Raw genomic sequence first — 14,206 nt, forward strand, 5'->3', positions numbered from 1 at the left:
GAATTCAGTGATTTGGACAGGTGAGTGAATACGTTTGGAAATAGTGTATGTTATAAATGCACCAAATGTGTCATTAAAACCTGGAAGCATAGTGGTAAGCCATCCACTTCGTAGAAGAAATGTGGCTGAAAAAAATCTTGAATTATGGTGCTGTTGAATGCCAAATCATAAAAATCAAGTGCAGAACTCACAGTTATGATTAAAAGAGAGAGTAAGAGCATTTCCACACACAACACATGAAGAACTCAGAGAGTTCAGATTAAGATTTAGACTCAACATCACTGCAGCCATAAGAAAAATAAAGTTGTAATGACTAGCTATTGCGGCACGGTGGCGCAGCAGGTAGTGTTGCAGTCACACAGCTCCAGGGACCTGGAGGTTGTGGGTATGATTCCGGGTGACTGTCTGTGAGGAGTTGGTGTGTTCTCCCAGTGTCCGCGTGGGTTTCCTCCGGGTGCTCCGGTTTCCTCCCACAGTCCAAAAACACACGTTGGTAGGTGGATTGGTGACTCAAAAGTGTCCGTAGGTGTGAGTGAATGTGTGTGTTGCCCTGTGAAGGACTGGCGCCCCCTCTAGGGTTTATTCCTGCCTTGCGCCCAATGATTCCAGGTAGGCTCTGGACCCACTGCGACCCTGAATTGGATAAGCGGTTACAGATAATGAATGAATCTTGAATGACTAGCTATTGGTGCTAATCTGGCACCTGGTGCGAATTTACTTAATTATCTGAAAAGCAATATTTGCCTACACTCGTAATCATTTTGCAACATGACAAGCTGCTCCAAGGTTACTGAAACCTTGTGACAGCACGTTGTTCAGATAAAAGCCAAAGGGAAGATGCCTTCATCCAGTGCTAAGGAAAATGGGATTTCTAACATTCTGAAGCTTTTACTATGTCACTAACTCCCCAAAATTGCTGGTTGTTTATGTAAGAGAACAGGCTTATACTAAGACTCATTATGGGGAATGACTGCTGAAGCAATTAACTTACTCTGTAGCAGGCGATGCCCACACCTAACCAGGTCAAACAGGAGGGAGAGCGCTTGCACGCACGAAGGTATGTGGTCTTAGCACTTTCATACTGAAAATAAATTTGAACAGGTCAAACATTTTTAACATCAAAAACCTTACATTACATAAAATTCAGAAAAACCTCTCACCTCTCTGTTCTGTAAGTAGATGGAGCCCAGTCGTAAATAAACTGGATGAGTGTCTGAGGCATCTGTCACAAGATCCAGAGTTCTCTCATAGCAATTTTGCGCTTCCTTATAATCCTTCATCAAGTATTTCAAGTGACCATAGAGTGCCCATACATCTGGGGTCTTGGTAGAATGGGAGAACATGAGTGTATCACATTAAATCTCTTTTGATCTCATGTGATTTCTTGTTCTGAAACTAATTCTGTAAAGTTGCTTTGAGACAACATCTGTTGTAAAATTTTGATTTGATTAAATGCTATCACTAATATCTTGGGGCAAAAAACACATTAACTTCTTAAATTTAAAGTTTGCTTCATCAACACAAAAATAACGTTAAATATAGCTGCTAGCGGCTATCTGAGGGTTCATGCACAAACTGGCTTACTATGGCAACTCCTACAGTATAAGTTGATTGGGAAAGGATGTATTGACAGTAGTTGCTATGGTAAAATTGTTAGACACTGAGCCAAGTAGCTCTGTGCAGTGTCAGATTGCTTGAGGTGTGTAGATAATTATATATATATAATTATCTATATGATATTTATATATGATATCTATCTATCTATCTATCTATCTATCTATATATAGTTAGATAGATATCATATATAATATAGATATATAGATATAGATATATAGATATATATAGATATATAGATATCATATATATTTATAAATGATATCTATATAATTATCTAAATGCTCTTTAAATTGCTTGGGTTTTAGTGCAAGTAGTTTATACAGATCCACCTATGTAGACTCTAACATATTGCAGGAACAATTCAGCAAAATTGGCTAATTGACTAGTAAGAGATAAACCACTATATATATATATATATATATATATATATATATATATATATATTTATATATATAATTAATGTTGTAGCACCATCTGGTGTCCTTTCTACTGTCACATTAAACGTACTTTACGTAGTCTGCTGAAAAGTTATAGGCATTCTGCTCTGCTTTGTAATGCAAATACACATATATTTGAACGTAATATCTCTGGATATTTACCTAACATGGACATATGGAACACCATCAGAATTCTGAGGACCTGAATTTTAATAATTATCAATAAATGTTGGACTTTCATTACTGTGTGGCTTCTAAACCCCTTCCAATAACTGGTGTGCAGCATGCATTCCACAAATAACACAAATACAGCTGTAACTCAGAAACACTTTCCCCAAAAATGACAAAGCTTCACATGTATGACTAATATGAAGATCAGATTACATGATTCATTTGTGGTGCCACTGCATTTCTAGAAGGTGCTATAACACTATTCTATGCAATTTATGACATGATATGCAATTGCAAATTTGTGAGACATTGTGCAGTGTATACAGTGAATCAAATTGCTTGTTGATACACTTAACAGAGATATCCCATTTAATCCATTTGAAAATGTGAATTGCACCACCTAGTGGCTATCGTAACTAAATTTTTTATGTACTTAGGAGGTGCCCCCATTGACATTAAGGTTGTCAAACAGCTGCTGAAAATTAATTGGCTGATGGCGGCCATGCTTTTTCAAATATAACATCATCATCATAGAATCTGATTCAGGACATCACTCTGTACCTGCATACCCATTGTCATGTAAATCTGACAATCCTGTGTTGTGTTGTCTTTGTTGAGAATTTTTTAGTTGTTATAGGACCCCTTGGACATGCAGTTGCACCATGATCTTACCATATCTTCCAGCCCCTATAGGGATCAACCACATGATTTTTTCGTAACATTCGGGGACATGTTTGTGAGTTACAGCTGTAATTTTGGAATGCAAGCTCCACCCCTGTTTTTGGGCGCAGTGATGAAATTCCATTTCACTCATTTTTTTGATTCTGCTGATATTGGGCAAATTTCCATTTCCAATAATAATTAAAAAAAAATAAAATAAATAATAATAATAATAAATGCATTGTCTGTTTGATTTTCTGGTTAATAACAGTAATTATAATTACATTCATTCATTCATTTTCTGTAACCGCTTATCCAGTTCAGGGTCGCGGTGGGTCCAGAGCCTACCTGGAATCATTGGGTGCAAGGCGGGAATACACCTTGGAGGGGGCGCCAGTCCTTCACAGGGCAACACAGACACACACATTCACTCACACCTACAGATAATTTTGAGTCGCCAATCCACCTACCAACGTGTGTTTTTGGACTGTGGGAGGAAACCGGAGCACCCGGAGGAAACCCACGCGGACATGAGGAGAACACACCAACTCCTCACAGACAGTCACCCGGAGCGGAAATCGAACCCACAACCTCCAGGCCCCTGGAGCTGTGTGACTGCGACACTACCTGCTGCGCCACCGTGCTGCTCCAATTATAATTACACACAGGATTAAATTTAAAATCTTATGCCTGTGCATAATTCATATGTTAATACAGGTCATATATCTACATTTCAGAACTCAGTTTAACAGTTTAACAAAGCTGTTATGTTCACTTTTAAAGGGAACACAATATTAACAAATTACTCTTATTACAGCAGGTGGGGCAAGCAAGCATTGAGATACAAATATCACATCACACACACAAAGACAATCCACAGGGATCTTTTCTTCTGTTCAGTAATAACTTTTCTCCTTAAAACTTTGTTGGGGAGGTTTAAGGATATGAATGTTATCAAGAGAAATACCTGGAAGCTGTCAGTGAGCGCCTCCTGGAGGCTCGCCTCTGAACTGTTGTACTTTCCTTGGAGGAGATTCACATGGGCAAGTGCCATGTGATATGAGCCACTCGGGCCTCCCTCTGGACACAGTAACTCCTGAGCCAAAGCCCTGTGGGCCATCTTAGGCACAGACACACATTCATTTCACAATGTAAACAGCATATTATATATTAATGAAATAAACAGTAGTTATGTAAAGTATGTATGTATGTAAAGTATTATTATTAGCACTGAGATGCCCAACGATGCTGAATTAGTGGCAGTTCAAAAAAGATGCAGAACAAAAAACAGCTTTATATAGATATATGTATATGCATGCATAAAGTACAGTGCAAAAATTCCAAGCACCTAAGATTCTTTTTATGATTTCAAAAATGTAAATGCAGTGTAAGTAAAAGGATTTTTTATTTTTTCTAAAAAACACATGTGGAAGGGGTTAAACCAAGACATTCACACACACAGTATCACATTCATTAGAATAATGGCACTTGTTCAGATAAATAGCTTTAGAAATCTCATTTTCTAAAACATTTGTCTAAAACATTTGCACAATACTGTACATTGTTTAATTTGCTCTTTGTTCTAAAATCTGAGACTGTGATTAAGATTGCACACGTGCTTATAAGATGACTATAAATATGTTTTAATGTAGGTTTTGTGACTTTGGCACTCACAGTCAAGGCATAATTCTGCAGCAGAAACTTCACTGTCTCCATATAGATGGTGATGTTTGGCCTTGTGGGGGGATGCTGAAGGAAAACAGATTCACTACTGGCATTTATTTTGTAATTCTCTTCTGTTTTAATCACCTGGCTGCTCTGAGACCGGGGCTCTTCTGTCTCAGCTTCAGTTTCCACAGCTGCAACACATTATACAACAAACCACACATTACTGAGAGGAGACAAGAAAAGAGGGTTTTAACACTCAGTATGTGACACAAAATCAGAAATATACTACAGAGGAGATTACACCATTACTTGCATATGTCAATTAAACTGAGAGGAAAAACTGGAACATTTAGATAAGAAACTGATTTTATTATTCCTTATTATAACAAAGGTGCCATATTGTAAAATAAAGGTTAAAACACCAGTTACTGTAGGTGATGTATAAAATGTAAAGGTCCTTTGATATGACTAGATATTTCTGCCTATGCCTATACAAAAACATTGGGTTATTAAAGCAACAGTAGGTGAGGTTTTGTATTTTCGCTCCTGGGGTGTTTCCCTACCCTCCTCCAAAATTTACATAACTTAGTTTCTGCATAACAACAACCGAGACCCTATTCTCCCTATTACAGCTCAGTGGATCATCACAAATTTTTGAAGCTGTCATCCATCCATCCATTATCCACCACTTATCTGTGTCTAGGTTGCGGGGGAAGAGTCACAGTAAAGAAACCCAGACCTCCCTCTCCCTAGCCACTGCTTCCAGCTCCTCCAGGGGTATACTGAGGCGTTCCCAGGCCAGATGGGACATGTAGTCTCTTCAGCGTTGTTGTATTGTTTTTTTTCCCTTTTGGATCTGAATTGTACCATTTCTCCTATAACATTTTGGACTGTTTTAGAGATCACACATTCCCTGTTTTAAACACCTTTGATAAGAACAGCTGTTAACTTTACGACAGTGCACCAGGAACTCAGATGATGTATATGGCCTAGGTTGTTTATGGCTTGTTCATGACAGTGATGTGTTACGACAGTTCCTGGTGCTTCCAGATCCTGTTTTAGGTAAAGATCAATCCATGTGTGAAGTTGTAAAATGGGTATAAAGATGTGTGCCTCTAACAAACCATTAGATCAGTCTAAGATTCAGCCTGTGACCAGATCATTCTGAGATCAGTCTGAGGATCAACCAGAGCGCTCAATAAACAGCATTATATCCAGACTGGTCTCCTCTCTTCACTTTGAAACCACCAGAAGTTTACAACAGCGTGTTCTTGGTCTTCCCCGGGGCCTCCTCCCCATTGGACATGCCCGGAACACCTCACCAGGAAGGCGTCCAGGAGGTATCTGGACCAGATGCCCGAACCATCTCAACTGGGTCCTCTCGACGTGGAGGAGCAGCGGTTCCACTCCGAGTCTCTCCTGGATGTCCAAGCTCCTAACCCTGTCTCTAAGGGAGAATCCAGACACCGTGCAGAGAAAATTAATTCTCATTTTTCGGTCACTACCCAAAGATAATGACCATAGGTGAGGGTTGGGATGTAGATTGAACGATAAATCGAGAGCCTTGCTTTTCTGCTCAGCTCTCTCTTCACCACAACGGACTGATACAGAGCCCGCATTACCGCTGACGCTGCACTGATCCGCATGTCAATTTCCCGCTCCATCTTTCCCTCACTTGTGAACAAGACCCCGAGGTGTTTGAACTCCTCCACTTGAGGCAGAATCTCACTTCCAACCTGGAGAGGGCACTACACCCTTTTTCGATTGAGCACCATGGACTCTGACTTGGAGGTGCTGATTCTCATCCCTACCGCTTCACACTCGGCTGCAATCTGGTCAAGTAAGAGCTGGAGGTCCAGGCTCGATGAAGCCAACAAGACAAAATCATCCACAAAAAGCAGACATGGAATCCTGAGACCACCGAACCAGACACTTCCACCACTTGGTTACGCCGAGATATTCTATCCATAAAAATTATGAAATGAAACGGGTGACAACGGGCAGCCCTACTGGAAGCCAGTCTGACTTACTGCCAGCCATACAAACCAGACTCCTGCTCTTTTTATACAGGTACTGAATAGCTCATAGCAAAGAGCCCAGAACCCCATACTCCCAGAACACCCCACAAAGAATATCCCAAGGGACACGGTTGAATGCCTTCTCCAGATCCAAAAAACACATGTAGACTGGTTGACTGGTTATAAACCCCCATGCACCCTCCAGGATCCTAGTGAGGGTAAAGAGCTGGTCCTGTGTTCCACGACCAGGGCGGAATCCGCATTGTTCCTCTTGAATCCAACGTCCGACTATCAGTCGGACTCTCTTCTCCAGTACCCCCACATAGACCTTACCGGGGAGGCTGAGGAGTGTCATCCCCCTATAGTTGGAACACACCCTCCAATCCCCCTTCTTAAACAGGGGAATCACCACCCCAGTTTGCCAGTCCAGAGGCACTTCCCCTGATGTCTATGCGATGTTCAAAGACGTGTCAGCCAGGACAGCCCCACAACATCCAGAGCCTTGAGGAACCCGGGGCAGACCTCATCCACCCCCAGGGCCCTACCTCCAAGGATTTTTCCTACTACCTCAGCCACCTCAGCCCATATCACCTCAGTGATAGATGAGCCCTCCCTGGGATCTCCAAACTCTACTTCTTCTGTGGAAGACATGCTGGTAGGATTGAGAAGATCCTCAAAGTATTCCTTCCACTGCCTAATGATGTCCCCAGTCGAGGTCAACAACTCCCCACCCCACCATATACAGTGTTGGTGGAAAACTGCTTTCCCCTCCTAAGTTGCCTGATGGTTTGCTAGAATCTTCTCTGAGCCAACCGAAAGTCGTTTTCCATGTCCTCACCAAACTCCTCCCACACCCGAGTTTTTGACTCAGCGACAGCCGAAGCCACAAGCCACTTGGCTCTTCGGTACCTGTCAGCTGCCTCCAGAGTCCCTTGTGCCAACCAGGCTCGATAGGACTCTTTCTTCAGCTTGACAGCCTCCCTTACCCGGGGTGTCCACCACTGAGTGCGGGGATTGCCACACCGACAGGCACCGACAACCTTGCAGCCACAGCTCCGTTCAGCCGCCTCAACACTGGCCCACTTGGACTCAATGTCACAGGCCTCCCCTGGGATACAGTCGAAGCTCTGCCGGATGTGGGAGTTGAAGATCTTTCTGACAGATTCCTCTGCGAAACGTTCCCAGCAAACCCTCAACACAAGTTTAGGCCTGCCAGGCCTGTCCGGCATCCTCCCCCGCCATCTGATCCAACTCACCACTAGGTGGTCAGTTGACAGCTCAGCACCTCTCTTCACCGGAGTGTCCAGAACATATGGCTGCAGCTCCGATGATAAGACTATAAAGTCGATCATCGAAATGCGACCTAGGGTATCCTGATGCCAGGTGTACTTGTGGACACCCTTATGCTCGAACATGGTATTCGTAATAGATAAATTATGATGGGCACAGAAATCCAAGAACTGAACACCATTTGGGTTCAGATTAGCGTGGCCATTCCTCCTGTAGTGGAGTATGGACCAAATACCAGACAACCAGATCAAAATAAAAAATTGAAAAGTTTTGAATTAAAACTTTTCCATTCTGAAGAAGACTTTTCGTCTGCGACATAAAACCCCCCCCACACACACACCCAATCTAAAACATCAAAGAACCCTTTTAAGTAACACATGGCCCCAACACCCCCTTCTCTCTTTTAACTAACAGGAACAAAGAAGAGAGCTTTTATGGCCCGTGTTTATGACAATGGCACCTAAATGTCTCTCCTTATCTCGAGCCCACTAAACAGGGCCAGCAAATGTTTAAACCAAAAGTGACCTCGGTTGAACCCCCGCGAATCACCCATCAACAACGTGGACCAACAGCGACCCCAAATGGACACTGGCGAAACCACGCCTCGCTCGGGGTCGTCTAAACAATAACGAAAATAGTCAAACTCTGATTATTTGCGTAATAAACAAATGTATTAATGTCACTTTCTGTACCCTCAGATGAATGCCTACCTCCCAATGAAATGTTGTATATTGTGGATTGTTTCTATCATGAAAAGAAGTCCTACCTCTGAATAAGAGAAAACGGATTAATATTCCTTTCCAGCGTATCGTCATAAATGGGACATAAAGATGAAACCTTATGTAAATGTTTGATATTAATAATCCAGTATACTCATTGTTGTATGTTACTAATATGAATAGGAAATTTCGATACGGGAAATGTCTATCTTATTACTTATTGCTTAAAATCTTTTATTCAGCCTTCCCTCTTTTCTGCCTCATGAAGTCAGTCACGTGAGGCTGAATTTGTGCCCAAACAGGAAAAGGACACCTCCCGTTAGGGCGTGACCGCGCTAGCTTTGAAAACACAGAGCAGCTCAACGGAGATCAGTCAGCAGCTAAGCAGTCAGCAGTTCAGAAGATCACGAGAGCTCGACAGAAAAAGATCACGAGAGTTCGAAGAAACAGAAGAGACCAGATCAGAACGACAACTCGACACAGAAGTAACAGAACTGAACGAAGACGACAAACAACCGCGAGAAAATCGAGAAACTTTGAAACAACAAAGAGACGCTTTCTTTTTTTTTAATAACGTGTCGAGTGTTTGAATATCTTCTTTTCTTTTAATCTTGTTTATGTTTTATTACCCACTGAAGTGTGATCTCACGAGTGATCAAAGCAGGTGAAACTTATTTATGGCCAGAATAAGATATCAACCTTTTGATTAGTCGATAGCAGATATATTAACGTTATAAGCTGATTCCTGAAGACATTACTCCTGGAAAACTGAACAACGAGACGAGCTAATACTCGGAGAAAGCCGCTCCACTCCGGTGGAAACCAGCCACGCCTGTGAAACTCTAAGAGAAGGGAAACCTCGATCGACGCAGCTCTGCCTGGAAGCCGAGAGCTTTCAACTCAACCGGAAAGAGATCTCCTCCATAAGTGGGCCAGTCTCTCACCACGTGGAAACGACGAGAAACACCCCAGAACACGGAGATTAAACAACAGGACGCGACGGCTCGGTGAAACGGCAAAAGTAAGCTAGCGTATTTCACACTTTTCCAGGAGCTGATGTCTAAGTAAATCCCTTTATAATTTACCATTTATGAAACCTTAGTTAGCAACAATTTAATCACAAGCCAGTAGTGCCTAGCCCGCCTTAAGGTCAAAATCGGTTTTCCCTGCGGTGATACCGTGAGATAACAAGGCTACGCTATGTTAATTAAATATCTTCTCTTTATTAATAAAACTCTCATTATTTGAAATCACAGTGTTTGCAATTTGTTCATTATGTTCCTGAAAATCCTGACGTACTCATTTAGCATGATTATTATTCATTCTCAAACTAATTATTAATGATATAATTGCCTAAGCCAATTATAAATCTTAATTAATATCATTAAGTTAAATATAAGAGATTGGAGGAGTTTGAATGAGGTCAAGGCTATAAAACAAATTATAAAAATATATATATATATGTTACACTACACTCCCAATCACGCCCCTCCAGGTCTCACTTTAATTACCCACGTGAGCGTTGAAGTCACCCAGCAGAACAACGAAACAACGAGTCCTCAGAATGAGTACTCTCCAGCACCCCCTCTAGAGTCCCTAAGAAGGCCTGGTACTCTGAACTGCTGTTCGGTGCATAAGCACAAACAACCATCAGAGCCCTTTCCCCAACCTGAAGGCGCAGGGAAATTACCCTCTTGTCCATGTTCCAAGAACCAGTTTCAATAACCGAGGATCGGAACCTCAGCTGCCAAATGATCCACAATGTACCAGACCCGGATTACTACCTCTCCAACAGGTGGTGGGCCCATGGGAGAGTGGACCCATTTTGCTCCTTCGGGCTGAGCCCGGCCGGACCCCATGAGTAAAAGGTCCGATCACCAGGCACTCGCCAAGAAGCCCCTCCCCCAGGCCTGGATCCAGGGTGGGGTCCTGGTAACCGGGCAAGGGAAGCTGTGTCTTTGTTATACCTCTCATCAGGGTCTTATGGGTCACTCTTTGTCTGGCCCATCACCTAGGACCAATTTGCCTTGGGAGACCCTACCAGGGGCTATTTGCCCCCGAAAACATAGCTCCTAGGCCCACGCAGACACGCAAACCACTCCACCACGTTAAGGTGGTGTTCCAGGGAAGCTGTCATTTTAAGGTAAAAATGCTACCTAGAGTTGCTTTAATGTAGTAAAATAAATACAAAAACAAGCATATATTGTACCATGGTAGTCCAGTGTCACATAAAAATACTGCTATTGCAGAGCACATAAATATAACATTTGGTATCAGAAATGTATAATATAAAACATCTCTCTAATGCTATTCATTTTTAAAAGCAAAAATCTCTTGATAGAAAAATACTGATACTTATATGGTTCTGATTTCATCTTGTCTACTTCTTCCTTTTGGTCTGTCAGACACTCACCAACCCCTATTTCCCCTCCTTCTTCACCACCTGGGGGCACCAGAGTGTCCTCCTCTGTGTCCCGTTTGCGTACTGTCCTGCAGAGCAGAGCTGCCCTCAGCTGTTTAGTGGCTTCTGTGAAAGCCATTTCAGCTCTGATGAAGTTCTCCTGTGCCACATAAAATAGGCCTGTGTGGAAAGCATATGGATATAGTTATTTCAATTTTAATTTAAATTGGTCACAACAAAGAAAATTTACTTTTACAGACATCAATACATCGATAAAAAATGCTAATTTGATCAGAAATCAAATTATTTTAAATGAATATCTATTAATTTAATATCTATTAATTAATATAATATAATTAAAACAACACTAGGTAACATTTGGCATTTTTACTCCTGGGCTCCCCCTACCGTTGCAGAGTGTAATTTACTTTTACAGCACTGTCCTGAGGAGGGAGGAAGGTGGATGGGTTGGTTTCCTAACCATTTACAAAAGTAACATAGTGCAGACTCTGCATCGTTAAGCCCGGAGTAGCAGCGACAGAGGCTCTATTCTCCCTGTAACAGCTCAGTGGAGCATCCCAATGATTTTGAAGCTGTTTTAGGATGTAAATATTATGTACTGTTGTTTTAAATTTTAATTTCAAACTGAGAATAAGCTCAAATAGTTTAAGAATTATAATATTTATGATAATGAAAAAGTCAATAAGATTTTTTCCATTTTGAGCATCTTGACAAACTTCCTACATTGTTATTTTATTATTCTTTCATGAGGACCATTAAAAAAAATAATTCATTATCCAGTGTCCTAGCACTAGATGCTCCTTACATATTAGGAGGCATGGAGAAAATGTACATTGTATTACATTCTAATGTTTATATAATTCTTGTTTATTCTGTTTTGTTTATATGCTTTTAAGCTGCTGCAACACACTAATTTCCCTGCGGGAATTAAACAAATTTGTCTTTTCATTATTACATCCTGTCCTTACCTAATAAGGTCCAGGCAACTACACTGCTTGGCTCCACACACGTGGCCCCCTCAAAATAGGTTTCAGCATTTTCGTAGCATCCATTCATCTCTGACAGAATCCCACTCATGAGTAAACTGTAATGAGGTAGAAGGAAAGCATCAAATGATTTGAAATTGTTCTCATGTGATGAAGTACAGCAGCAGTGTTAAAGTTGTGTCCCCTTAAGTTTAAACACATTCTCTTCTTCAGAAGGAGAGGAAGATATCTGTAATCATTCATTATAGAACTGTGTAAAATAACAGAACATGATATAAATCCTGGAGATTAAAGGGGGCGTATGAAAATCAAACATTTTTATAGCATATGGTACAACTATATTCCCTAACTAAATGTACAGAAAAAATTCCCTTGGGGGAATATGGTACCACCACAGAGACAAATTTTCTGAGAGTGTAGCAGGTATTAACTTCCATTTATTTCCATGTCTTGCTTATGTCAGCATTCCCTTACCTGGGTACGTGAGTCTGGTCAACTGACACTGCCTTATGGAAACACTCCTCAGCCTTCAGGTAGTCAGCTGTCACCATGTAAAAAACTCCATAATCAAACCAGTGAGACGGCATGTTCTGTTCACGAGCCAGCTGCTACAGTGAAAGAGTGATAAAAAGGATTTTGGATTTTTTCTAGTCAAACCTTCTTCTAGTCAAAAAATCTTGTTAGAGATTAAAAAAGTAAAAAAGTAAGATAAACCTCCTGGTAATACTGTGCAGCCAGCTGGTAGTCTTCATTCAGCTGTGCTTCTCTGGCCAAGTGTCTGAACTGACCACAGTCCAGCAGAGGCTGGGGTTGGAGTTCTTGGGCTTCTGCTGATAGGGTCTGCAGAAAGATCAGTGTAAAAATATTATAAAAGATATAACATCATATTTATATATATACACAATATATAAAAGCAATAGGCAGCACGTTGGTGCTGCAGCTTGTGTTGCTCTCACACAGCTACATTGTCCTGGGGTTGTGGGTTCGGGCCTGCTCCAGGTGACTGTCTGTGAGGAGTTGTGTCCGTGTGGATTTCCTCCGGGTGCTCCGGTTTTCTCCCGCGGTCCCACTGTGTGTGTGTGTGTGAGAGTTTGTGTCACAGTGCGAAGGACTGTTGCCCCTCCCAGGGTGTGTTCCTACCTTGCACCCAGTGATTCCAGGTTACGGTGGTTACAGACAATGGATGACTGACTGACTGACTGAATGAATGAATGAATGAAATGAAAAGATACAAGCAAAACCTCAGTCAAACAGAACTAGCAAGGCTAAATATGAAGGCAACCATTCATTCATTCATTCATTCATTCAGTATCTGTAAGCGCTTATCCAATTCAGGGTCGCGGTGGGTCCAGGACCTACCTGGAATCATTGGGCGCAAGGTGGGAATACACCCTGGAGGGGGCGCCAGTCTTTCACAGGGCAACACAGACACACACACATTCACTCACACACTCACACCTATGGACACCTACCAATGTGTGTTTTTGGACTGTGGGAGGAAAACGGAGCACCCGGAGGAAACCCACGCGGACACGGGGAGAACACACCAACTCCTTGAAGGCAACCACTCAGTACTAATTAGTACAATCTTTGAGGGCCATAATGCCAGTACCATACTATCAATTTTTATTTATAATAATCATAATGTGATTTTAGCACCTGCCCTTTTCTGTTCTATACCAAAGTACACGTAAGCTCATATAGTCCATGCTAATGTTGTATGAAATACATCAGTTTCTTTACATAATTAGTAGTATAGAAGGTGACAGGTGTGAAATGTATTGGTTGCTGTTCTATCTAGATGCCACTGACCTTATTGAGAGCAATGTGCATCTCGTCCACGAGGAAGACATACAGCTGACTCAGAAAAGCCTGGAGCTGCTCTTGATCTGTGAAAGCCTCAGTCCTCAGCATTTTCTCTCGAACGATTCGCACCACTGAGTACTTAGTGACAGCATCACCACAGATAGAGGAAACAGGAAAATGTTACATATACATGTCTACATATATACAGGTGCATCTCAATAAATTAAAAAAAGCTCATTTATTTTAGTAATTCTATTCAAAAAGTGAAACTCATATATTGATTCATTACAAACAGTGATCTATTTCAAGTGGTTATTTCTTTTAATGTTGATGATTATGGCTTCCAGCCAATGAAAAGACAAAAGTTTTTATCTCCAAAAATTAAAGTAATCAACACAAAACACCCGCAAAG

General features: G+C 41.5%; 1 protein-coding gene across 2 annotated transcripts in view; it reads right to left on the reverse strand.

The window, feature by feature from the left end:
* Nucleotides 1-14,206, reverse strand: part of cfap70 (cilia and flagella associated protein 70) — a 32,144-nt gene that overhangs the window by 3,231 nt on the left and 14,707 nt on the right. The window contains exons 15-23 of one of the 2 annotated variants that reach the window (XM_066643025.1): nt 13,801-13,932; nt 12,703-12,828; nt 12,463-12,596; nt 11,971-12,086; nt 10,994-11,161; nt 4,560-4,744; nt 3,853-4,005; nt 1,161-1,322; nt 992-1,081 (exon numbers count right to left, since the gene is read on the reverse strand). In XM_066643025.1, coding sequence (XP_066499122.1) covers nt 992-1,081; nt 1,161-1,322; nt 3,853-4,005; nt 4,560-4,744; nt 10,994-11,161; nt 11,971-12,086; nt 12,463-12,596; nt 12,703-12,828; nt 13,801-13,932 — 1,266 coding nt within the window. The remainder of the gene's footprint in view (nt 1-991; nt 1,082-1,160; nt 1,323-3,852; nt 4,006-4,559; nt 4,745-10,993; nt 11,162-11,970; nt 12,087-12,462; nt 12,597-12,702; nt 12,829-13,800; nt 13,933-14,206) is intronic. The other variant, XM_066643026.1, reaches the window with a different exon arrangement.

Source organism: Hoplias malabaricus, chromosome 13 (assembly GCF_029633855.1).
Source record: "Hoplias malabaricus isolate fHopMal1 chromosome 13, fHopMal1.hap1, whole genome shotgun sequence".
NCBI classification, from domain to species: domain Eukaryota; kingdom Metazoa; phylum Chordata; class Actinopteri; order Characiformes; family Erythrinidae; genus Hoplias; species Hoplias malabaricus.